We start from the raw sequence: 27,627 nt of genomic DNA on the forward strand, positions 1-27,627 counted from the left end.
AAGCGGAGGAGACTTGTAGATGACCTATGCTCCATGCAAAGGACAAGGATAAAGCAGAATTAGTCATAATAGTGTAGAAAATCTTTTTCTTCACTCCCTTGTTTTGGAGTGGACAGTAGTTTGAAGAGACCTTGGAATGGCTAGCTTTTGGAGTATCTATTCTCTTCCAAACCTGGTACTACATACTGTATCTTAGTGATTTCCTCATAATTTTCTGATTTTGTTCATCAGGCATTGAATTTGATATATTTCTACATTTTATTTTTTCTAAAGTTGATCAGAACCAAGCACACTATTTCATGTATGACCTTATTACTAGAAAATGCCTTTTCTAGTGCTAAAATGGTTTGTTCTGAAATACCCATTACCTTTATTTATACTCCCAGATTGGGGAAAGAACCAAGAAATAGACATGAATAAAACAGCAGACTCAGCAGATCTCACCTCTGTACTTCTCCTATGTTTTCATATGCACTTCTCTTTCCATGCAATATTTCATTTTTGTATGCATCTATCACTGTTTGCTTCTGTCAGAAGTTCAAAGGCAGCCTGATTTCATAAAAGGGAGATTGTACTGACTGATTCATAATATTGTTTCTACCTATTTTTGACCAATCCTTGAGGCACATCTTCAATTTTGAAATGTATTTCATGACTCACTGGGCAGTTTGAAAGATCTATAGTATGAGCTCATTACCATGTTGGCTGTGGAGTGTTTTCCACTGGTAGTGTTTGCAGTGCAAAAATTAGTTTCAGCAGGCTCTTGTCTGTGGGGAAAAATGTTAAAAACCAATATGTACGTACATCATAAAACCTATGGGGAAGTGATATGAGTGTGATGGATTACATTTATCATGCAGCTTTGAATACTCCTCTGTTTATTAATTCACTCTCCCTAGTACTTCCAATACTCAGAACACCTTCAAACGGCTATAGTTTTTTAATCAACTCATCAGAAAAAGAAAATTCTTCTTCCCCCTGACATATGGAATTCCCGATCATCCCTCCCAAAATCTCACTGTCCTGAGGTCCAGGGCAGGCAGTATTCTGTACTACACCAGAAATAGGCTCTTTAAACCATGGTATCTCAGGAGCCTGCAGAACTGACTATGGGAGTTTTACATTCTTGTGGTGAAATTTTGCCTTTAGTGAAGTGAATGGGAGTTTGACCATTGACTGATTTCAATGGAGCTAGGATCTTATCCCTGTAGAGGGGAAAATACCTACTTTTTAATAGAACCAGAAAGTTTGTTTCTAGCCCTGGAAGTGCTCAAAATATGAAACATTAAAGAAAACACGTTAGGTTATTGTAAAGGGTATTTTGTATGTTGAGCAACTTTTTGTTGCCATTGTCAGCACCATATGGGAGCTTAATAACTAAGGCACCTGGCTTTAGGGGCATAAAGAAACAAAACAAGTCCCATTCATCAATTGTATCAACATAATTTGGTCACTCATTTTTCTGTAGAATACATGGCACTTACAGAATACATAATGGTGTAGCACAAAGGGGGTTTCAGCATTCATTTTGGATGAGCTGCAGAACTCAACTGTAGCTTTTCAACTGTTGATGTATTCTCTCCCTCTTTCCTTCCCTTGCTCTCCTTTGTGCATGATGCTAGACAAACAAGAACTTGATTTTCTTACTGCACCTTAAACTGTGTGCACAGCAACCAGAATTACTACTTCATCACAGCATTCACTTTTTTTACAGCAAAAAAGCACACTGGCATCAAAACAACATCACTGAGAGCCACAAAATAATTAAAGATTTAAGGCAAGCTTCTGGCTTTGATGAGATTGAACATGTGGGAGCAGCTGGAGCAGCTGTATGGCAATGGCTTGGAGGCATTCTCCTTGCTGAGGGCAGACACAGACAGAATGCCTCCAGGGTATTGTGAGAGGGATAGAGAAGCTGCGTGATCAGAAGTGGCATTTGCTATACCTACGCAATGGGAGTAGCAGCTGCTCTTGCCAGTGCTGGCCTCCAGATATTCGGCAGTCTGCATACCGGCAATGTCATGGCCTCAGTCCATGAGACATCCCTTTGGGTAACAGCAGCAATGCTAGGCATTGTCACACACACACAGCTTGATCATGGGATAGGTAAACAACATTTTGGATGCCTCCTACAGGAGTGCTCTTGAGGGAGGAAAGAACAGAGATTCTCCCTGGACAGCACTTGCTTCAGGGCAGCCACCACCTGGCATTTGCTGTGGAACAAATGTATAGGCAATACTTAATGCATTCATCTCAAAAGCTAAGTATAGGATGCAATATGAGCAAGGTTTTTTTATCTGTCATTGAGAGATGCCTGGTGTTTTTACGGCTGTTACTGGTTTTGAGATGTGTGCTTGTCTGTGTCACTGCTACCTATATGTGTTTCTTAGTCTGTTTACATTTGCTCTTTTTCCCTTCTGCTTTCCCTGCAACTTGTGGTGCAGGGAAGGCACCCTCTTCTGTTGCAATCTACTCTAACCCCTTGCTCCCATAGTGATGGGAGTCATATAAGTACAGAAATACAAACTCATAGAAAGAGACATGTGCAGGGTGATGACAAGTGGCAAATGTGTCTCTGGTCTGGCACTTCAGACTATTACTGACCTAGACTAAGGTGAAACATGTCCTCCAAAAGCAGCAAACAAAATTGTTGCTTAATAAAACACAATCCCTGTAATACCTGCTGTAAACAGGTGACTGTGGCAGAATTCAGAATAATCAGAAATCCGTTTCAGTATCCCTTTCATTTTAAAAAGAAATTATGACCATGATTAACTTCATATTGAATCAGACAAATAATATGAACTTTAAAATATGCTTTATTCCAAGTTGTGTTTATGAACTCAACCCATGTTCTTCTTCTTGCTAGTCTAATTATTAAATTTAATGTGTGTGCATAACTATATATCTGTACATTAATGTGGATATAAATACCTTCTTAAATATAAAACCCCACACAGTAAAACTGATTAATTTATAGGAACTTAAAATTAAATTATCTGGGCTGGTTTCCAGCTGATTTACAGTATACCCTGGACAAACCATGCTTACACATAAAAACTACTGAAGAATTTATTTTACACTACACTTTGTGTTGCTGGCTATTTGACTGCCAAGATTAGTGTTTATAAGCAGAATAGCAATATAATTAAAAATCTAAGAATTGGAGAACTGGACAATGTTCAAGGCCAACTCAGCATTAAATTAGGAGATTTAGGCTGGCTACTCTATCAATATATCCAACTAACAGGTCAGCTACTACCCAAAACTATGTTTAATGAATTTGGTCAGAATAATGTATCAGAGATGTCTAACATATGCCATGAGCCTAAATCATCATAAGTAAGATGCTTCAGATGGGCATGGACATATATTAGAAGAGCTTTGTCAGTTATCAGCAACTTGCTTCCTGGTAGCTGAGAAACAGCACTGTAAAATACATGAGCTGCCTTTTGTAGTTTTTTTGCAGGAAGCCTGGAAGAGCAGCAGATAATTTGCTTTCAATGATTTATCAAGTTGGCCCTTTGTTTCACTAATTTGAGTGTCAAGTGCAAGCACATAATAAAGAATTACCAAGACCTGATAAGATTATTCTTATACTGATACTCCTGTCTTAACAACTGGAATGCTTCTAACCTAAACCACACATGGAATAAATAGCAAATAGGCTTGTAATGCTGGCAATCTTCTTTGAAATGACAAAGCATGTTTACTGGCATCTCCACTGATGTAGCACACATTTTTGTTTCTGCTAATAATTTCTACTTTCTTAAAAAGCACTGAATGCTGAGCCATAGCTAGAGATGACATTCGTTCCACTGTTAGTCTACCAATGAATTAGTAAAGATGAAAAATGGATTTCAATGACAATTCCAGCCTTGAGAAAGATATTGTGAACATGGTTGAGTTAGCCTGCTGATCATTTTCTCCTTAATGTAGTCTTTAATGTTATATTGCTGTAGGTTAGATGTGAAAACCATATATTAGAACTATTATTTTTTGATGAATAATTTCAAGAGAATATGTTCATAATTAAGATACATTTTTTCCAAAATGCTCTACTGTCATTTTAATAACTTCATAAGAAGCCAACCTGAAAATGGGATGTTTTGAAGGGGCATATGCATAAATATGGAATTCCTAGAGCAAGAAATTCATGTAAGTTGAGTTGCTTTATTAAAGTTTTTACAATTAAACTATGCATCATTGATACAGCAAAATCGAAGAAGGAAACAGGAAAGGACTCCAGAGGACTGCTTATAAAATGGGAGTAGAACGATTTTTATCTCTAGTAATCAGAAAGATTACAAGACACCATAGGTCCACTTCCTTTGAGAACAGTGTGTCTTTAAATGTTTTAAAAAGTATTGTGAAGGACTGTTATGTAATAAGAATTGCACGGGAGCAGGAGACTCTAAAACTGTACTGCCATTCTTGAAAAGGAGGATGTTAAAATATTTACAAAGAAAAAATGAAAACAATGTAGTTGAAAATTTGTTGCCTCAGAACCACAGGGCTCGGACAACTCAGTTAAGGCTTAGTGAGTGAGGAGTTTTCCTCTAGGCAAAATGGAAATAACTTAAGTTGACGAGTGTGTCTTTCCCTTAAAAGGAGGATTTTAAAAAAGGCAAAGCTAGTGGCAGCCTGCGCTGATATAATGCTATTGGGTTTTGAAAGCGTACAATTTATGTTGATCAGAATCTCACCCTCTTATTAAATATGACATTGCGCAGATCTCTGGTAATACTGGAGAGTGTGTTTTCTGTCCCTCTCTGCTGCTCTGTGGCAGAAGAGGGAAGAGTGGCCGCTGTGCTGAGATTTCTGCCTGCGAAATAATTACGACCTCTAACTTACGTCTTCCTTGAACTTCTGCATCTCCTGAGCCTGCCTATGTGCTGGTGACGAGGAGGGACCCGGCGCAGGTTAGGACCCAGCAGACAGTGTCAGGCGGCAGTTGTGTAGCTCACTGAGAGAGACTAAGAGGGTCCAGTCCAGTTTTAATTCTCTCTCTAATCTCTGCAACAGCAGCGCTCCCCCAGCAGCCCCAGCTCGGGCGCGGGCGCGGGCGCGGGCGTCTCCCTCGCTCTCTCCGGCCTGATCCCCGGCAAAGAGCAAAACACCATGTCCCTGGCAGCCTCACAATGGAAACCCTAGGGGGAAAAGTGGCCCCACATGCGCACGCCTGAGCACTGGCTACCAGGAGGCGCCCAAAATGAAGACCCCGATGGTAAGTCAATTGTCGGACCTAAGGAGCCCAGGTCACGCGGGGAGCAGCGCGGAAGCAGCGCCGGTGGGGGAGCGAGCGGGGTCAGTGCAGGGGAGCGGCAGCCGCACGCCCCAGGACCTGCATCTCCTCTTTTGTTGGCACCCGAAGGGGAGTGAAGCCGAGCCGGCGGCGGCGAACTTTCCGCCCGCTTTCCTTTGTTCGCCCGCCGGGTGAGTCCCCCCAGCGGGCGGGCGGCTGATCGGCGCAAAGGGCGAGTCCGGCGATAACTTGGATAGTGCAACAATTTCTGGCCGTCGTCGCCGTGCAGGGGCGGAGTGACAGCGGGAGGGGAACGGGGGGCCGGGGCCAGGCGAGGGGAGTTCTCCGGCCGCGCTTGAGCCTGGTTGGGGTCCAACTTGCAGGCGCCGCGATGGCTTCCTAAATAGCTCACCCCCGCCCAGCAGCTGCTCCCTTGGGCCGGGCACTGCCCCGCAGCGGGACGCGCTGGCAGCCCCGGCCGCGAGGCGGCCCCCTGCCGCGGGAGGACTGAGAGAGGCGCAGCGGGGGCCGGTCTGTGCCGTGCAGGGGGGCGGGGAAGGAGGGAGCCAGGCTTCAGCCCGTCTGCCCCGCTCAGGAGTTGAACCCGCTCGCCTCCTTCCAGGATTTCCAGCCCCCCGCAGCCGGTCGGGGCTTGGACTGTGCCCACCCCTTTCCGGCTCAGCCCAGTCCCTCGCTCCGCGCCCGGCGCTTGGCAGGAGGGGCTCAGTGTGGCTTTGTCCCCTTCGCAGCGCCAGGGGCTGGCCGTGTGCTTAGCGCTCACCACCATGTGCACCAGCTTGTTGCTCATGTACAGCAGCATGGGCGGCGGGGGCCCGAAGGAGCCGAGCCAGCAGCAGCAGGTGGCGGCGGCGGCGGCCAGCGGGAAGCCGGGGAGAGACCAGCTGGGCAGCAGCCCGCCGCGGCCCAGGCTGCCCGCGGGGGCGGGGCTCCTCGAGGGCTACATCAGCGTCGTGGAGCACAAGGTGAGGAGAGGGAACCCGGGGCCTGGACACAAGGGGAGGAGGGCCAAGTCCAGCCCCCAGCCGGGGCCGGAGGGAGGGAGCCCCCCGTGCAGGTGCATTGCCACGGGGCCGGGGGGGGGGGGGGAGTCCGTGTGTGGTTCCTCCCAGCTCAGGGCTGCTCGCAAAGACTCAGCCAGAAGCTTTGGTAGGTTCTATGTGATTGGGCCACGCACGTAAATGGGCCCTGGGTTTATCACCATGTCCTCGGGGAGGGAGTGGGACTGGAGCTGTGGGCTTCCCTGGCCTTGGGGTAGGTGTAACTCCTGCATCCCTTAGCCTGGTGGGACTCCCCTGCCTTTTGTGTTATGGCACGTGGGGCTGTGCCTTGCACTGTTGGAGATGCCCCTTTTTTTCTGGTGGTTCTGTGCGTGGTGAAGGGCTGTGACTGGAATCCTGAGCCCTTAAGTTGTGGGGTACACGTGTTCATTGCTTCTGGGCTCTGCCTGCTACCCTATTCTATTTTACTTTATTCAGGGTACTACCCTTGTTGTTGTAGTGGCTGACCACCTTCCACTAGTACAGAAAGCAGTGTGGTGCACTATTATTAGGTATTTGTTCTTCTCTCCCCAAGAAGTGTTTTATTCTGTTTTTTTTTAAAAAAACGTAAACATATAGCAACGTGTGTATATGTTACAAAGAGCAAGGTCAAAGAAACAGGCCTTGATTTAGCGTGGAAAGTGGTACAGTTCGTGATAGGCCTTAATTAATATAACAGCTCATGTCACAGCCTGGGACTGGCCCCTAAGAAAGTATAGATGAGCTTCAGCTTTGTTGTAGTAAGGTCCACTGTGCTAGAGGAGTAAAGTTGTTAAGTTGGAGGTATGATTACTGTGGTGAGTGTCTCTCTGATCATGCAAATTGATGCCCTTTGAGCTCGGGTGAGTAAATTCTGGAGCCCTTAATTCTGGGTAAATTGTAGGATCTCTTACCTAATGCTGTGTAAATTGTGGTACTCAAAACCCCAGAGTGGGCTGACTGGTGACCCTTGTTTCTGACATGTTGGACTTCCATGTCCTGTGTGTAAGGATGGACAGACTCTGGTGTCCATCACAGATGGTGTGCTAGCCCCCCCATTTGGTGTGGAAGGAATCTTGAGCCCCTTACAGAGGACAGGGAGGTGGATGGACATAAGTGGAACCTCTTTGTGGTATCTAGACTCTGGAGAAGAAATATACAGAAGAAATATATTGGCCCATATAAAGGTTGTATTTTGTGGTTGTAATGACATTTCCCTTAAGGGATAAAATTTAACAATTATTCACAGTACTGAAATGTCACAGACTACAGTATCTATGGCTATTGGTGTTAGTGGTCTGATACTGGTTTACTACTAAGGTAAATCACTTTGTGCTTGAGGAGAACATTAGCCTGAAAAGCAAGGAATTGAGCATTGTTGAGCAGTCTCATGTAGGAAACGTCTATGCTGCAGTTGAAGATATGGCTGCAGGCAGGTTAGGTGGGCTTGTTTCAAGGTACTTGAAGGTACCTGCACTTGTTTCAAGGTATCTAAGATAGCTAAAAACAGCAGTGAAAAATTGGTGACAGACACTTCAGCATGGCACATAGAAGGTTGTAGGGAACCCTGGGTACATACTCATGTTGCTTATCCCTATTGTTAACTGCAAGGTTAAAATTAGCTAGGTTTGCCTATCTGAGCTTCGGTCACACCTCCAAATGCAAGACAAACATACCCTAAATATCAGTTATCACCTAGTGTGCTCAGATTACTTATTTCATTCTTCTTTCATGTTATATAGTCAAACTTGATGGCCACGGTATATCTGAGAATATGGCTAGCACATGTAATTTCCTGTTCACTGGTGAAAACTGCTTTGCATGAGCCTCTCAACACCTAGTGCAGTTTGTAACTTTTTGCTTGCTAGTCTTTGTTTTCATGCATTTTACCTTGATTCCTCCAGCTTGCATCACAGCCAGTGTTTTTAGTTTCAACAGCCTTCTGCACTTTAGAAACTGTAATTTTTTTTTAAACCGAACTCATAAAAATAGTGAAAAGGCCTAGATGGCTCTGTATCTGGTTTTCAGCATTTCAACGTTAGCATCACAGGCCAGCAGGCCTTTGAAAACTATTGCCACCTAATGACTGAAATGAGGAGGGTCACCTCTTTTTAGTCCCTAGTGGCCTGGTGTTTACATCTTAAAAACTATCAGCAGTGGCACAAAATCACTGTTTGTGGGTAACTCCTTCTGTGAGGTCAAAGACTGAGGGAAATGTCAGCCACCTTGCTTTTTCCAGAAGCACTTACTTTACAGCAAGATCATGGCACCTTGGTAGGCCAGCCTGGAGAAGCTTTCACTGCTTCTGTCTGTGCTTGTTCCATGACTAAAGAGATGACAGTAGACTCAGAGACTTTCAAAGCAGCACCTTTCATGACTTTTATAGTTGATAGGGATTTTGACATTGACTTCCGTGGAAGGCTAGTCACTGGACAGGGGATGTAATTCTTAGTTAATTTATCAAAGTGGTGATCACAAGGTTAGCAATAAATGGCAGGGCTAATATTTTGTTAGGAATTGCCTCATGTGAATAGTACAGAATTTATGAAAACAGAAAGGCTAACAGTATTCTAAATATTGCAAGAAATAAGAATTTAACCATCTGATTATTTTGAAAGGAACATGAGAATATCACTCTGAATAGTTAACAGGGTTTTTACCCAGTATTGACTCAACAGTGGTTACTACCAATAACGTGAGGGTTCTGCCACACATATAATTGAAAAAATTTTCAACCATGAAAGATTTTGCATTTACCCCCTCCCCACCTAAAAAGTACCATAACAAGGCTAATCTTGCAACCAAGTATATGAGTTCTTAGGCCTTTTTTGAAGCTCAGGGAGAAGTTGATAACCAACCCATTAATTTACATGGATCACAATGATGTTTATATATAATTAAACAGACCAGAGAATAGTAGAGTTAATCAAGTGTTTGAAGAAGAATTATTATGCAAATAGTCTTAAAGCTCCACAAGCTCTCAAACCTTAATGCTGGGACTTTACTCCTACATGGAAAAAATTATTCTGCTTTTTTTCTTTACTCGGTCCACCTAAACAGGTAGCAACCTTGACATATTTGGGGTGAAAGGCTCAGAGTGTCATATTAACCATTCTTATCTGGAAAATTATGGGGATAAGGAGAATAAGTCTAAAGGTTCAGTCTATTCCATTTTGTTATATGACAAAATCTTACAGCATTTTAGAACACAGTAATTAAGTTACTCCCGGGGATGTCAATGAGAGTTGCTTCTGGTATGAGGGTGGTCATGCATTGAAGCTGGGCTGTAATGGAGGATTCAATGGCATGTTGCTAGCAACATGAATGAAGTCCTCTACCCCTAAAGTTCCACTGAGAAGTGCAGGCTTTATTATGAAATAAGCCTCTTGGTAGAGTCATTGTGATGTAAGAGATCCACCAGGGGGAGACTTCATTCTGGAATAACTTTATCGGGGAGTGTTTGTCATAAAATAAATCTCAGTTGTGTGTAGTTATGTATGAGAGACAGGTTTTGGATTTGTTTTATGGCACTCCCCCGGCTGCGTTTACACTATCAAGTTCTTGCAAAAGACTTTTTGAAAGGGGGCTTTTTCGAAAGATCCCACAGAGCATCTACATGCAAAAAATGTTCTTTCAAAAGCAAATCGAAAGAATGCGGTGCTCCTTTTGAAAGTGCTCTTTTGCTCCCATTTCAGGAAGAATGCATTCTTTTGAAAGCTTCCTTCGAAAGAAAATGGGTGTGGATGCTCTGTGGAGCCCTTCTTTCGAAAGAGCAGTCCTCATGGCACCTAATTTTTTGATCCCTAGCCTGCTCTTTCAAAAGAGTGAGGGCTGTGTGGATGCTCTCTTTCAAAAGAGCAGATCACTCTTTTGATCTACTTTTTTGTGTGTGGACGCACTCTTTTGAAAGAAGTTCTTTCAGAGGAGGTCTTTCAGAAGGGCTCCTTTTGAAAGATCTCTGTAGCGTAGACGTAGCCCCGGTGTTTCGATATAGTGGATGTAGTCTGTACTCTTACAAGTATATAGGCTATGTTTAGACTGCATCGTTTCAAAATAGTTTTCACAATTTGTGCAATGCAAATTGTAAAAATTATTTCAGAATACCTTATTTTGAATTTGGTGCCAATCCAGACGGCACCAAAGTTCAAACTAAGGGGCTATTTCAAAAGTTCCATTACCCCCTCTCAATGAGGGGTAGCAGAACTAGAATATTGCGTCCAAAATAGCAACGCTATTCAAAAAGCGCAGCATTACTGTTTCAAGATATCTTTGTGTCCTGAAATAGCACCAGGAGTCTAAACATAGCCACATATAGTCATTAAATACTAATGTAGTTAATAGGTTAAAAAGTGGCAGAAGTATTTATTTCCATCAGACTTTGAGGGAAAAGAAGAGTTAAGTTGAATATAGTGGCTCGTTTTAACAAGACTTGGAAAAAGTTTAATTGTGTGAAAAATATATACTTGTAGAGAAATCTGTTTTACCATGTTTACATTTGGAGCTTTTTGCAAGTGTTATAATTAATTGGATGCTGACTATCTTGTCTTTGTTTGTTTTGCTTTTGTGCTACCAGCAGTGATCTCTATTTTTCTCATCTTAGCAAATGATAATACTGGTTCATTGCATTTTGATTATCCTTGTTTAAAGTTTTCAGCAGCTTCTGTGTGCAGTAAGTGATAACATTCAATTTGCATTACAGAGCATGCAATAGCAATAGTAAATGGTACCTTTTGCTGTATTCCAGATTGCAGGCACCTTTGCACACAGCCAGCAGTTCTAGTTTGGCACTGTTACCATCTGTAATCCCTCAATGCACTGTATAGATTACTGTTGTTGATTTTGTATCAGTCAGCTCTTCACGTTATGCATTTACAGTCTTTACTTAAAAATATGGGGTCAGATTTTTGCTGTCCTCAAATGAACAAACTTTCCATCAACTTTATTAACATTCTTGCTTGAATGTCGATAGTAGAATTTGGTAATAGTGGCTATATTTACATGGCATGCCTCTTGTGAGGAGGAATTCAAATGAGGGAACCCAACATTGCCAATGAAGGGCTGATTTACAAATCTTGCACTTCATTTGCATAATCTCACATGATCACTCTGTTGGGGGAGATTTTGGCGGGGAAAAAAAACAGCTGTGTAGATGGGGTTCTGTCGGTGAAAACCCCCTTCATCAACAGGTCCTTTTGCAATTCTGGGTTTCCTCATTTGCATTCCTCTTATGTAAATGTAGCCAGAAAGTAAAAGATAGAGGCAGCAATGTTGCAGAGGTAGCTGTGAAGTATGTCTTCATAAAATAAAAGTTATTTAAGATGGAATCTGGTTTATAAAGATACTGTGGATAAGAAGTGTAATTAAACAGACCAGGAATTTAGTTAATTGATAAAATATGTTAGCAAAACATGTTTGTTGTAGCAGAAACACATTTCAAGAAATGTAACTATGCCAGATACTCAGCCTTCTCAGCTATCTGAAGACACTTGATCTCTGGTCTCTTGTTTTATTGTGCACATAAGGTATGGAGTATTATACATAAACTCACACCATGCAACATGTAAAAGGTTGAAGTCACGCATGGTTAATGGGATTGTGATAACATCCTCGGTCACTGTGACAACAAATATCAAAGGCAGGTCCTAAGCTGAAGTAAATTGTCATAACGTCATTGGAGTCAGTGAAGCTATGACAATGTGCAGCATTTGAGGATCTGTCCCTAAGTTGTCTGGATGTTATCAAAACTCAGAAATGGGTGTGAGTTCATTCTTTTTTTTTTCTCTTCTTTGGGGTGGGCATGGGGCTTGATTGATTTTTTTTATATCTATGATGAATTTGAACAATTAACTAGTTTTTATTACATTTATCCAGTTGCACTAAACTCATCCATGAGTTCACTGTTTTAAATATTTAATTTCAGAGAAACCCAAACAAAGGGAAACTATTTTTTAGTCCTATAGATTGATTTCAGTAGTCATGAACAACAGTGGGATAGGTGGCCAGATTGAGATTTTTTCCAGGCATGGGGGCTGCAGACAAAGGGGGTTTTTGCCAGCAGAACCACATCTACACTGCTTGATTTCTGCTGCAAAAATGCAAATTAGTCTAATGAGTATACATATTAGCCGTGCGAATGTGCAAGTGAGCTGCTATTTGCATTTTTGAGACTGCTTATTTGACAGCACTAGGGCTCAGTGTAGTCACAGCCTTTCTGAAAATTAGTATAATCACATATTAATAAACAATAGCAGCATCTCTCTCTTTCTCTCTGTCTCTCTACACTCTCTCTCTCTCCCTCTCAGTCAGATTTACAACATGTTGTATTGCATCATTAGTTTCAGTGATTTTGTTTGTATCTGAAGTTTGCATTGTACTCTACTGCTTCATGGGATTTCCTTTTATACAGTTCTCACATGGTGACTTTTACTTATGGATGTTTTAGACTATTTCATATCTTTCAACAGAGGCAAACTGACCTCTTAAGATAACTAGTTCTGCTTCTATTAACAACAGTGGGAGCAAGGCTGATGCGAAGAGACTTGCCATGAAGAAAACTAGTTTTTCCCACCTCTGCTTGATGATTTTCCATTGGGTCCCTTATATTCCCCCCCTTTAACCTGTACTGGAATTTAAGTTGAAATTGGAAGTCCGAACTTACAGAGGTATCTATAAATCTGTAGAACATCTGATGCCAGGCAGAGCTTTCCTTTTGTTGCTGACCTTCTCCATTAATTCAGCCTGCATTGCTCAGTAGAGCACTGTTCATAGCGCTCTTGATGCAGAGGTGGGGCTGATAGAAAAGAATTCAGTGTGTTAATTCAAGTTCTAATTAATGCAATTATGATCAAATCAGCAGAGCTGTAGTGCTGGTACAAAGTGATGTGACAACCCAAAGGTCGCTATCAAGGTGAAATTAAACATCATACTGTCTCACCTCATCCCTAAGTAATGTGTCCCCATTAGTCAATGCTATTTTGTTCTAACAGTTAAGGTTAAGTGCTTTAAGTCCAGTTTAATTAGTGAAGCTTCCAGTAACGTAGAAAAGCAAATGCTTTAAATTCATAGACTTCTAATAATGGTTCTCAAATTCTCACTTTTGAGAGATTGCAAATACCTGAATAACTCAGTCATACGTAAGAAGAGCCTGTCTTGCGTGTACACCCTAAAGGGTGATCTTACCCTGCTCTCAGAGTCTCCTTACATCAAAACTGGTAAACCTCCTTTGTTCTAATGGTGGGGTAGGATCACACAGCAGGTGTATGCATTTGGAGTTCTATTATGTCAGGACCACCTATATGTTAGCACAGGTGTTGGGACATGTGAAGGTGGGGCTGGGATGGGGAACCTGCAACTGCTTATAATTGTATTCTGGAGGAGAGGAACTGTACCTAAATGCAGAAGAGACTATGGCTACGTCTGGACTAGAAGCATCCGTTGGAAGAGATGTTCTGATAAAACTTCTGTCAACAGATCACGTTTACATGTAAAAGCGGATCATCTTTTTACCCATTCTGTCGACAAAAGGGTACGCCGGGCCATTTACATGGCTTTTTTGTCAGCAATTTCTGTTGACAAAACACATTTTGTATGTAGATGCTCCACAAGTTTTGTCGACAAAACTCTCTAGTGTAGACCTAGCCTATATGTTTAAAGTATGTGTATTCAGTGCACTAAAAATATTGGATCCTCAAAGGAAAGTGGTTAGTTATCATGTAGGATGAAATTAAATTATTCTATAAGAGAGAGAAAAACAATTACATATAATTAGTAAACTTAGAGTTTCCCATGGGTGTTTTGGACCCAGTGTTCTGCCAAGGCATAAGAACCTTGAGTAGTAGCTTCTCTTTTTAAGAAAAGGGATTGTAAAGAATAAATCTACAGAATAAATGGTAAACAAGTGGCATAGAATGATTTCAGTTTTAATTACCCAGGCTACGTCTACACGTGCACCCAACTTCGAAATAGCTTATTTCGATGTTGCGACATCGAAATAGGCTATTTCGATGAATAATGTCTACACGTCCTCCAGGGCTGGCAACGTCGATGTTCAACTTCGACGTTGCTCAGCCCAACATCGAAATAGGGACAGCGAGGGAACGTCTACACGCCAAAGTAGCACACATCGAAATAAGGGAGCCAGGCACAGCTGCAGACAGGGTCACGGGGCGGACTCAACAGCAAGTCGCTCCCTTAAAGGGCCCCTCCCAGACACACTTTCATTAAACAGTGCAAGATACACAGAGCCAACAACTAGTTGCAGACCCTGTATATGCAGCACGGACCCCCAGCTGCAGCAGCAGCAGCCAGAAGCCCTGGGCTAAGGGCTGCTGCCCACGGTGACCACAGAGCCCCGCAAGGGCTGGAGAGAGAGTATCTCTCAACCCCCCAGCTGATGGCCGCCATGGAGGACCCCGCTATTTCGATGTTGCGGGACGCGGATCGTCTACACGTCCCTACTTCGATGTTGAACGTCGAAGTAGGGCGCTATTCCCATCCCCTCATGGGGTTAGCGACTTCGACGTCTCGCCGCCTAACGTCGATTTCAACTTCGAAATAGCGCCCGACGCGTGTAGACGTGACGGGCGCTATTTCGAAGTTAGTGCCGCTACTTCGAAGTGGCGTGCACGTGTAGACGCAGCTCCAGTGTTGTTGATAAAATTGGTTAGAAAATTATAAAAAGTTTGTACTCATATATGCCCTTTTAAAATACCATTGCAGTTGTAGTCAAAATAGCATCAGAGAAGAGATACTTCGATAAGAAATAGTGTGGAACAGAGAAAGGATAATGACTCTCAATTAGCAGTCTCTGAACTCTGAATTAGCTTTGCCTTTTAATTCCAGTACTTAATATGTTGCTTTGCCAGCATTTCACAGTGTCATTGTTTGCAGTAGTACATTATTAGCATCCTTAGATTTTTGCCATGGTTTTAATACTTAGGAACAAAATATTCTATAAAGTTCCTACGTTTACCCAAAGTTACATAAAAATATGTTTTGCCCTCAGCTGTAGGAGGTCAGAAGTAGAGAGAGCAGATATAATAGTCAGCAGAGCATCAGTCCCACTATTTTTCTCTAAGGAAAAGAAAACTTCAGCAGTGAAGGTCTGTGAAAATGTACATATGCTTTAGGCACTGTATATAGGATGTTTAAAGGAGACTGCTGTTCTTGGGAAACTGTCCACTGAGAAATAATCAGGAATAAAAGGACCATGTCCTTCTTGAGACTGCATTTAAGAATGTGTTTCTCCCCACGTAGTGATAAAACCTTTCCTTCTGGTCTGGCAGCTCAGTAGGGTTACCACATTGCCCTTTGGCAAATACGTGGCACCAGCCTCTGGGGATGGGGAGGCTGCTGTCCCATGTCAGGGCTTCTTGGCAGTGGGGACTACTGCCCCATAGTGAGGCACTGGAGATGGGAGCTCCACAGCCTTCCTATGAAAGGGAGTGGAAGATGGGGGCTCCACAAGTTCCTGGCAGAGGGGAGGGGTGTGCCGAAAGTAGGGGCTCTGCAGCCTTGCTGGGGAACAGGGTAGTTGCCCATGGAGGAGCTTTCCCACAGCAGGGGCAGCCTCTCCAAGGCATGGGATGCTGGGGAGTGAGGCAGCCATACTGTGACAGAGCTCGCCAGCAGAGGGGGCTGCTGCCGTGATGTGCTGGGGAACAGGGCAGCTGCCGCAGGAGCTCTCCCACAGCAGGGGCTGCCTCCCCAAGGCACAGGGCTCCAAGGAACTGGGCAACTGCCTGGAGCTGAAGCTGCTGCCTTGAGATATCAGGTGCCGGGGAATAAGAGCCCCCCAAAATACAGTTTGCCCATTTTCTTAAAAAAATTGGGATGCCTGTGAGACAGCTTAAATAAGGGACTGCCCCAGTAGAATGGGACAGATGGTCACCTGAGAGCGGGGGGGGGGGGTATGCCTCCTCTATAGTGACATGGGTTACGCTTGGCTGCATCACTCTTCTGAACCAGTGGTTTTTCTTTTTTCCCTTGCACAACTACATTCTCTACCAACAGACATCTATTTCGAAGTGGTGAAATTTACCCTCTAACACTGTGCAGAAACATAGGAGGAATATAGAGGCACAGAATGAACTTCTCCTGCCCACTCCCAGGAAAAGGAGCTGAGGTCATAGACTGTAGGTGGTCGCCACATTCCTTAGATGAGGGCTTTGGCTCTGGGTTGCTGCTCATTATACCTAAGCACACCTGTTCCCATCCTGCTTCTGGCAGGCCTATGGCAGCCCATTATGCTTACCCAGTGCACAGAACACAGAGGATCTTAGGCGTCATGTGCAGCTGAACAACCTGTGACTTCTGAGCTTTAGGGCAGAGATTAAGGGGAGTATGAGGGTCTTTGCATGTGAGCCATCCGCATATGACTGAAATCACCTACAGAGAAAGGAAAATTACACCTGCGCTTTTAAACAGTGCTGTCCCTTTTTATGCCTAATGCTGCTGTAAAAGGGTCATTTCTATCTGTGCTGGTTGTCTTGAAAATAAAAATGCAAAGTAAAGTCAGTGGTGTGTGACTGTAACTGGCTGGGAAAAGCTGAATTAAAACTGCCACTCTTGTCTTAACTTATTGGTTTTGTGCTTGGCCTTTTGTGGGACACTTTTTAGGGAAGAAATACCCCTTTTCCAGTGTTGTTCAGATCATTTTGTTCATTTTTTAATTAATGATTGAAAATGAATTTTAAAAATTAAATGTATGTAATAATCCCCTTCTAATAACCCTGTCCATTTGCACATTCAGTGGTGTGGCATTCCTTGCTCTACGTTTGACTGGGACTGTCCAGTTTTGCTTTTCAGCACTATAACATTTACCTTACAACTATTAGTGGGCTAGTTTGCTGTAACCTTAGCTACATTGAGTAGTATACATTGGTATGAAGTCTCATAGGTGTCAGTAGGACTGATTGTGGAGTAAGGCATTGCCAGATATGAGTAAAGGTCTTGCAGTCTGACCACTCTCAGCTTGAAGGAGTGTCTATAAAGGTCTTCCTCCTCCATGGCACACGGAATATCATGCATGTAGAGGCAGAAGCACATGATGCAGTGGGGTACTTCCATTCAGCAGTCCATTATTCCCTTTGCTGGGATTCTACATATTACAAATGCTAATATTTTGTCTCAGGGTAGTTCTATTAAACGAATCTTGGTAATTAGAACAATGTGTCACATGTTTAATAGACTTACTTAAAATACCTTGTGTCTAACTTTTAAATCTCCGTACCATCTAGCAACATAGATTAAGACTGACAAATGGCATTGATGGGCACATTTTAAATCCTAAATGGCAAAAGATAGGCACCTACATCAGAATTTGGGCATCTAAATCACTGTTAGAGACATTGACATCCAGATTTGGACACCTAAATCTACACATTTCAGTTTAAAACAGCTTTTTAAGTGTCATCGTGTAAACACCCATCTTTGAAATTCTGGCTGAGTGTTGTCTGTAGGGAATTATTACTGTACATATTGACCGTTCACTTCTTTGCTGAAGTTTGCAATACTGTACACCTTGTGCTATTCCTACTACGTAACATCCTTTTGGAAGGTTGACAACTGTGTGTAAATCTTAGTTTGCAAAATATTCCCCGAAGTAGAGTTTTTGGGGTTGACTTTTAGTCCATCTAATTGATGCCTGCTAAGAAACGTGCTACATAAAGAACTATTAGGAAAAATTCGTAATATACATGTACATATCTAATTGTTATTAGATGTAAATACATTTTTCTTCCAATCAGTATGAACACCCAAATAACCAGTTTGTAAAAGCGTTAGAGATAAATTCTTGGCCTCATCGGTGTTTGCTGCGCACTTCTGCAGCCGCACAAAGCAGCTGTAAAACTGACTATCAGAGCAACTGAGGTTCCTGCATCTTGTAGGTGCTGTGCTGGAGGCAGGCAAGGCATAGTTGAAGAGGGTTGAGGCTGGAGTGGCTGCTGCTTTGCCCGATGCCCCGCTAGTGCGTGATCCAATGGGACTTCTGCATTTGGTGCAATTTGTAGCAGTCTGTAGGTGGTTCTGGGTTATGCTGCGGGCTGCTTTGTCCCCATGGGGAAGATGCCTCAGAAGCATTTTTCACTTGCAGCTCAGCAGAGTCTAAACTCGTGACATCTGTGAATCCAGCTCTGCATGTGTAGATCCTGCTCTTCTTCTCATTGAAAGCAATGGCACATTATCCCTGGACTTCAGTAGGAGCAGGCCCTCAACTGTTACACTAATATGCTAACAAAGCTCCTGTTGGCTTCAGTGTGGAATGACAACATGATCTGGCTTCTGGCTTTTTTTCCCCTTTTAGAGAATTACAAAATGTGTTTGGATCTAATGTAAGCTCTTAATATTGGTCAGGATTTTGAGATGCTGTTTGTATGAAAGGCGCTCTGCAGACAAAGAGGTGTAGTATGCAGAAATTAAACTACAGGCCACTGAAATCTTCTTTTTTTTTTTTTTTCTTTGCCTCTGCTTTTTAATGGGAAGAAAAAGGGCCCTATCTCTTTAAATCAGAATCTGGAAAGAAAATTCACACCTGAGCTGAAAATCTATCTGTCAAGTTTTATACTGTTGTGGAGTACAGTAAAAGTGCTGAGTTAAAAGCATCTTAGAAATGGGATTTATGACATAAAGCTTTAATACCTATCGTGGTAGTCCCAGACACTTCTAGAATAAAGTGATGGATGAGAAGGAGACTTGGTTCTCATTAAAGTTTATGAGACCTGATTTGTTACAGTTATGCCTCTTCCTGGCTATTTTTTTCAGTGTATGTGATGGTGCAATATCTGATTGGGACTGCACAAAGGCTAAAATATTGTTTTAAAAAGACAATATCTTAACTTCTGCATTTTCTGATCTGATTATGTTGGAGAGTCTGTCCAGACCGGAAAAGAGGATTAATGCCACTTGAAAGCAGCATAGCTAAACAAGGGTACATTACATATGGTTGTGCAAGTCTAGACCTGACTTTGTAATATTGTTCAATGCAGTGATAACAGAAAATGTATGAAAACTTTGTGACTGCTAACTGGGTAGTACCTTTATTATCAAGTAAGACTTTCATCATGTACGATAGCTGAAATTTTGTTTCCACATTCTGTCAAGTGTGCCTGACAAAGGCTGTATCTGTCTTTCTTTTACTGGAAGGAAGTGCTTTTTTATGTAGCTATCTGTTAAAAAAAAACACTGCATCTTTGGACTTCAAAATAGAAACTAATGCTTTGAAGCCATGACTATTGTAATTTCTTTGTTTCTCTTAGAGAAATAGGGATTGGTGCCCTTTTAAATTTCAGGGCCTGTATTTTGTCATGCACAAGAGTACTGAAAACTACATTGCTCTGTTTTTTAAAGTTGTATTTCTACATAGTGATACACATACACCATCTTTATACTGTCATGAGGATAAAGTTAAGCTCCTTTGTCAGGAGTGCTGGTGTGGCAGGGGTGAGTTAATCTTCTACTGTGAGAGTATGGTTAGACATGGCTCTGGACTAAGCAGTATCTTGAGCAAAAGATGAAATTAGAAAGGAATCAACTTTTCTCATATTTATTCCTTAGTTTATTTGCACAGAGTAAGGAGTTAAAAGAAAGGTTGTGTTATACGTGCATTTCCCTATAAGAAGATTTCATTTGTACCCCATATTTAGCTACATGATAACTTGCTTTATGCTTATGCTTCGAAAAGATGAAGCTGAAATTGACAAAAATGTTCAAATTTTAATTCCACAAAAATGAGATCTATGCTTGGAGACAGCTTATTGAAAAGAGGACAGGGAAATCATAACACAACCTACTTTTCCTAATTAAAATTCCATAGAGTTGTCTACAGTATGTTCATGTTTTATTGCATCAGTAATTACCCTTACATTTTCCTTTCAAATTACAACATTAAGTCACCAAGAAAGAACGTACAGTAGTTATAGCATATTTAGACAAGGCAAGATATTAAATATGCTCATAACAAAACTTGCAGGAAAAGAATGGTGATGTAGGGAGGCAAAGTCAAATACACAGTTAGGCTGGGTCTACACGGCGCTTTGCCCAGAGCCGCTGCCAGCAGAGCTATGCAAAATGAGCTTCTCGAGATTGCAAATGGCATGCCGTTTGCATACTCACGAAGCTCATTACCATAGCCCTGTGAGAGTTCGGCTTTGCTAAACGTGAGGCATAAGAGACTGGAGATGGGTGTGGGGGGGTTTAGCTGGCAGAGGCGTGTTCACGTGGCCTCTGCCGTGCCGGCACCCCCTTCTGCTGATGCTGAACACTTGCAGGGCTATGGTAATGAGATTCGTGAGTATGCAAATGAATCCTGAGAAGCTCATTTAGCATAGCTCTGCCGGCAGCGGCGCTGGGCAGAGCGCCATGTAGACACAGCTTTAAAGCTCAATTTCTAGACAAAACTGGGCATTGTACAATAATATTAAAGGGTGGCTGTGTTATGCTTGTAAATATTAGAAGTTTAGAGCTCATCTGTGAATGTCCTTACTTGTATTGGTCTGTTTAAAGATTTTAATGTTGTCTTAATGGAACCTTCCATAGGTGTCTTTTAATCATTTGTAGTCTGCAAATGTACAATTAGTATAATTATGCAATTTGTGTAAATATATGTAATTACTGAATTGAAAGAGGCAATTGTCAGATGTGATGATGCCATTTAAAATTTTAATGATGTACATTTTGTATGATTGTTGAAAAATGCAATGTACTTGTGAAGTAGAGGATATTAGGTGCAGTAGCTCAGCTGTTTAAAAAATATTATTTTTTTTTTTATACAGTCACAGCCAGTCTGTCTACAATTTTTGAGTTAACAGGAGCAGAGAAAGTCAGGGAAGAATCCTAAATTCTCTCTTCTGCTCTTCTTCAATTTTAATCAAATGATGCATGTTTCAGAAATGTTGCACACACCACTACCACATTCTGTAAAACAATCCCGTCTTCCTTTTCAGCTTATTAAATAATAATAATAATTATACTTTGTACTTACATATCCTTGTGCTTCTGAGGGTCTCAGAGTAATTTACAAACATTAACAATTGAGCCTCAAAGGACGTTTGTCGCATAGGGAAGTGTGATTATTTCCATATTACGTAGAAAGAAACTGAAACACCAAAAGGTTCAGGCCACATTTTTCAACTTCGCATACCATGTGTCGCATCTAAGGGAAGGGCTTTCGGGTGTGCTGTAGTGATTTAGATTCACAAGTCCCGTGGAAAGGCAATGACACTTGTGCCCATCATTCAGTGAGACACTTCTGAATATCCTGCTCTAAATCCATATCCTGGCACTTGAATTAGCGGCATGAATTTTTTGGAGGGGTTGAGTACATGTAGTTCCAAATGACTAGGGTGGTCTGTGAAAGGCTAAGCCCTTGAACACTGGTGTTTGGTGTGCATTCAGGGGCCCCATAATTTACTGCATTCTAATAAATGAAGCTTGAGAATGCAGAGGTGTAGCCATGTTAGTTTGTAACTTCAAAAACAACAAGCAGTCCTGTGGGACCTTAGAGAATAAAAACAAGTTTAATAGCTCATGAGCTTTTGTGGGTAAAACCCACTTTATCGGATGGATTGAAGTGGAAATTACAGAACCCAGGGTATATATAGAAGGGGGGGAAAAAAGTAAGTTACCTATTAGTAGAGGAGTTCTGACAGGTAACTTTTCCTTTTCCCTTTTTCCCCCCTGCTATATATTCCTTGGATTCTGTAATTTTCACTCCATATGATGAAGTGGGCTTTACCCATGAAAACTCATGTCCTAATACATTTGTTAGTCCCTGAGGTGCCACAGGACTGCTTGTTGTTCTTGAGAACACAGGTATTCAAAAGCTTAAAGTCAACAAGTGCAGACAACATAAAAGAAAATAGGTCCTGGTCCAAAGCCCAGGAACATCAGGGAAAAAAATACCCCTTTTGATTTGAGTGGGCTTTGGATCACTTCACTATATTAGGACCATGTGACCAAGACTCGAGCTTCTCCTCATGGCCTAAAGGGTGTTTGCAATATGCTGCGTTTCCTCTTTGTGAATGCCTCAGAACTACAGAGCATAGTCCAAAGATAACTGACACTCTCCCTCTCTGGGATCCAATTTATTTGATGCTGACCCCAGTTGGCCTTCTACTTCCCATCACCAGTTAAGTGTCTCTTCCCTTTGGGCAAGGAGGCGCGAGCCCCTCTTCCTCAAGCTGGCTTGTAACTCCCTTAGTGTAAGAGTCTTCCTTGCAGGAGCATTCTTACTTTTTGTAGTTTCCTGAGGTTCCAACTCTGCAGAAATCTGGTGGTTTTAGAGTGGAACCATCTGACTTCACACAGGTGTGCCTTTTCAGGAATTGGGGTTGGGTAAGGACAAGTCACCCTTTTACAGATCAAGCCTGTTCTTGTCAGACATTCACCAGCTCCTAATATGGTAACAGAAGTCCTCTTGATATATTTGGAGAAGCAAATAAGTGGACTCATATGGAGAGTAGAAGAAATATGATCAGACACTGCAGATTATTTAATAATTTCCCCATTAGCCTTGTAGCCTTAACTAACATCCTTACAATTTAGCTTTAAAAGTAAAAACTATGCTCTGCTGTGCTCTAAGAGGAAAATAGTGAGAATGGGCATGCAAAATAAATATGAATGCTGAGATTGTGAAAGATTGGAGTTCACAGCCTTGGAGGCTGAAGTCCATCCTCTTGCCATAGAACGGGGGCAGCATGGGGAACAGCAGTGCAGGCTTTGCTGCCAATGTGTAGCAGCATTGTCTTAGAACAGAGATGGCTCATCCATCTCATTTAAAAACTTTGACATATACTGTTTTTATGTACATATATTCACATTTATATACCGATTAATAAAATTTTTACATTCTACATTCTTACTTAGATATGCTGAAAAGGCTTTTTTCCATATGAACATACCCAAAATTTCTGTTTGTGTGGATTACAGTAGACAGGTTGAGGGGGCCCTGCTAATTTCAGGGACAAAAAGTGGGGCCTGACTTAAAAAGTTTGCTCACCCACCTTGCAGAGGGTGAAAGGGTAGTTTACTTTCCATGCTAATTAAATTCTTTACCTCTTTGTAAAGTCCCAAAGATTCGATTTTCATTTAGTTGTGTCCACATTGCTCAGTGATAGCTTTCTCAGGATTTAAACCACCGCGTTAACTTCACATCCTTTATCATCCATTACATGCTAGCAAATTTCTGGGGAAGGGGACCTAAGATGAACTGCTTTGGGAAACGTTAGGCCCCTGCAAATTCTTGTACTCAAAACTCTTAGGGTCCTCAGTGCCCTGCTGATGGGTTAATATTTGTGTGTAACCCTAAATTCCATTGATTTGAAACTTGGAAACCGAGTGAGCAAATAAATATCTGTAAGAAGTTACGTAACTAGTAGTAGGCATCCTTCGATCCTGAAGGATCACGGGTTTGTGCCCCAGTTGGACTGATTCGAGCAGTGTCTTTTGTGGCTGTACAATCCAATCCGGGAGTGGCAGTCCTTTCCGCACTGTGAGCAGCAGTAGGCAGATGTTGCTCTGGTATCACGGGCACGGATCTTCCTGAGGGCTCTCCTGTAACTTGTTGTTTCATATGTGTTTCATTCCAAAAGATTACCCAATGTGTGGTGCACAGCAAGAATACACAGTGAACAGTTCTTGTTTTGGAAAACCAGGGTTTACGAAGTAGTCAGTACCAAGGGTCTTCTCCCAGTCTTGAAATGATGAAGCTGAAATTTAAGGACTGAGTTCAGTTTGATTTTCTGTGCACCAGGAGCAGGTACCATTCTCATCCCTTCTCTTCAATCCAGGAAATGGAAATGAAGCTGAGATAAAATGGAGATTGTCTCATTTAAAGCTGGATAGTCGCAGGGAAGAAATGAGAAATGGTGAACTCTGGTTATCACAGATAGCGAAGCTGTAAACTCTGTAATACTGTCAATGGCTTTGCTACATTGCTCAGCTTTTAGAATTAAGGGCACATTCCCCATCTGCAGAAAAACAGGCCATTCTGATTACACCTTGAAAAACACATTTATAAGATCTGCTGCAACTGTTCATGGCTTAAGGTAGATACATGGCTCACAAATGGTGACCCCTGATGAATAATCCATCAAGTGATGCTGAGACTCTGTCATGATAGCCTGCCTCCCACAGCTGTGTTTTTCGCTTATATTATGATCCATCACTTGTTGTGCATTGTCTTACTGTCTTATATTGGCAAAGCCTCTTATAACTGCACTCTTTGTTTATCTTAGGGGAGCAGAAGCATAGCATTGGATGAATAATGTCTTTTGCACATATTGCTTTTTTACAGCTAGAGATGCATACGTGATGCAGAAGCCTTCCTTAACCTGAAAAAAAAATCACTTTTACTAAAGGACCAATCCTGATTCTGCCATAGTCAGTGGCACATCTCCCCAGGAGTTCAGTAGAAGCAGGAATGCAACCTGAGTTTGTATCCTGATTTGATTTAATGCTATTAGGAAGGACTCTTAATCCTGAGATCTCAATCCTGTGAGACATTCAACCCTGCCTGCAAAGTGCAGAGCGCTCTCCACTCCTAAATGAGTGTGTTGATTGTTTCCTGGACCTTCATTGAGATCAGTACGAGATCAGCTCCTCTCTCTGCTAAATTCATATGGATTGATGACAAGGTTAGGAACCACTGTAATGGGGTCCAGTCCTGTGAGATACTGAGCGCCTTTTGCAATATTCTGAGAGCTCTTAGCTTCCTCCAAGGGGTCTCATTGTTAAAATAAAAGGGGAAATCTAGTATACAGTAACAGAAATGGGGCTTGCTATGTGGGCGCATAATTGGAATGTAAGAAATCATAATATTATTAAATTTTGTAGCATTTTGTGGTCCCTGAGACAAGGGGCTGCGATAGTTGGACTGTGCTGCCTGCTTTTATCAACAGCTCCTTATATGAGGAAAGATACAAGAATTGACGTTGTCAGCTAAGCCACATGCCCTTCATAATGTCTTCTCAGACTTCACCTGTAAGGTTTGCCTGGGTGGGAGTTGATGCATCATTTGTTCTCAGTTCCGGCCTCTAACAGCAATGACAATGTTGTGAGTGGTGTCAGGATTATAGTCTACTGCTGCCTTTTATAATGCATCAAGTTAATGCTGAGCTGAAGTCCCAGAGGTTCACTAAAAGGGCAGAACTTTCTCTCATAAGCCACTGACCTTTCTTCTTGATTATCTTGGTGAACTGGTGCTGTCTTTCAGTTAATAGAACTTTGTAATCAAGGAGCCAAGAGGGCTGAAGTGGAAGCGACAATTTTGCTGCCAGTTAGATGTTAATGTGAGCCTTGAACATCTTTTAAATGTGTTGTTATAAATCCGCCAAAGGGAGAAGAGTGCTCACATTCTGTGATACATTAATAAAAGCAGAAAGAATGGAAAAAATACAATTGTTGAATAAGGTGGAAAGATATGTGACTCACCTTGAAAGATGAGGCATTACTACAGAACCCCTCCCTCTATAAATGCAAAAATGGGTGAGGTAATACATTATACATATTTAGTTTTCTGGGAGTTTATTATTGCAGTGAGTAAAACCACTGTTACAGGTTGAACCTCTCTAATCCTGCAGTCTGTCATCTGGCAACATCCATACTCCGGTATGATTTTAGGCCAAGTTTCCCCTGTTCCCATCAAGTTTGTTTACAGCCACCAGTCCTGGCTCTCTGCGTTCTGTGATGTTGTTTAGCTCTAATTGACACCTCATGTTTTCTAAGAGCCCAGTAAGCAGTAGAAGTGTTGGTAGTGCTGGTAGATGATATTGACCTTCTGTGGTGTGGCAAATTCTCTCTTTCGGCACCAATCTTCAGGGGTTCGATTTCGCATACCTGATAGGGATGCATGCTTACTGGGCTCTTAGCAAACACGTAGGGGTCAAGTAGAGCTAAATAACAGCACAGAACACAGAGAGCCAGGATGGATGGCTGTAAACCAACTTGATGGGACCAGAGGAAACTTGGCCTAAAATCATGCTGGATTATGAATGTTGCCAGATGAGGTTGACCCTGAGTGGGTTGATCTTCTGGATAATGTGGACATGGGCTTAGTTCCAGGCCCTGTGTGCAGGAGCTATCTCAGGAAGCAGTCTCTTCCTGTTCTCAGGCTCTGTTACGCTCTTGGAGCAGTGTGAAATGACCTTAGCATAAATGACAGCAGAGTTTATTGTGTTGGATTTTAGTTTGAAATTATCTTTAAACATTGTTGGGAAATTTTCAAACCCAGTTCATTTGTGCTCAGATATAGCCACCTGCTTCAGCGAGAGACAGCTGTAGGAGCTTATAGGGTTCCACTCCTTCAGGTATTACAAGCTGTTCTCAAGAAGAACAAGATGCGAAAACTTTCTAAAAATATAGGCACAAGCAACCTTTTCATGTGTGTGCCAGCACAGGTGGTGAGAGTGCAGTATCCTCTAATCTTTGCTTCAGCTCCCACTTTTCAGCACTCTATTCTCATCCCTACAGGGACTTCTGAGAAAGAGTCAGGAAACATAACTAATACTATCAGCACCTACATCTAACTGAAATTTAACAGCTCCAGTGCTGAATGCTCATTTTCCTGTCTTAAACCATTTGTTCAGGCATTTCTCTAAACTCTCACTGGGGACATACGCTTGTCGGACTGATGGGTAGTGCAAGACACATCTCCGTCAAATGCCACTTATCATGAGATGTTTTTATTAAAACCAAACATTTAAAGAACACATGTTTTAATTTGTCTTTAGTGGCAAGACTTGTTTAAAATGCATGAGCAGTTTGTAAACAAATGGTATGGCAGGTTCCAAGTACCAGCTTATGTACTTTTACGCCATAACAGCTGGCAGGTTCCTTTTAGCAAACTTTGCTATTGAACTGGCAGTGAACTAGTTGGCTTTGAGATACATGTGAATTCATCTCAAGAATACATTTCATATTCCATTAATTGTTTGTATAAAATTATACTTGGTACTTGGACAGCAGAAGGTTCTTAAATCCTTTTATAAGTGATTTGGCTTTATTACCCCCACATTACAGTTTACATAACGAAATCAATGTCATGTTTCTACAAGATTCACTTTAAATCTTTCTTTTTTGTTTTCTGCAAGATGAAGGCATCAAAGAAACAGACCAACAGCCTGGGAAATCCTGGATCCACTCTCCTCTGCTTGCTTCTTGGAGAAGCCCCAAATCCTTTTATTCTAGCAGGATGGGGCAAAGGAAAGTAAACAGATGCAAAAAAAAAATATATATATATATATATTGGCATCTATAGATCGCACTGTCTAGACCTGATAGTGCAGTGTTCAGCAGGGGAAGAAGACATCTTTTTCATCCCCATGCCATGAAATGTGAGATGGAGGTGGA

General features: G+C 42.0%; 1 protein-coding gene across 4 annotated transcripts in view; it reads left to right on the forward strand.

Moving 5' to 3' along the window:
- Nucleotides 1-4,899: 4,899 nt before the first annotated feature.
- ST6GALNAC5 (ST6 N-acetylgalactosaminide alpha-2,6-sialyltransferase 5) overlaps nt 4,900-27,627 on the forward strand; it is a 92,439-nt gene continuing 69,711 nt past the window's right edge. Inside the window, exons 1-2 of one of the 4 annotated variants that reach the window (XM_075003337.1) lie at nt 4,900-5,227; nt 5,995-6,228. In XM_075003337.1, coding sequence (XP_074859438.1) covers nt 5,213-5,227; nt 5,995-6,228 — 249 coding nt within the window. In that variant the 5' untranslated portion in view covers nt 4,900-5,212. Of the gene's footprint in view, nt 5,228-5,268; nt 5,437-5,994; nt 6,229-27,627 lie in introns of those variants that run through there. The other 3 variants (XM_075003335.1, XM_075003334.1, XM_075003336.1) reach the window with 3 other exon arrangements.

The sequence above is a fragment of the Carettochelys insculpta genome, chromosome 9 (assembly GCF_033958435.1).
Source record: "Carettochelys insculpta isolate YL-2023 chromosome 9, ASM3395843v1, whole genome shotgun sequence".
Classification (NCBI taxonomy): domain Eukaryota; kingdom Metazoa; phylum Chordata; order Testudines; family Carettochelyidae; genus Carettochelys; species Carettochelys insculpta.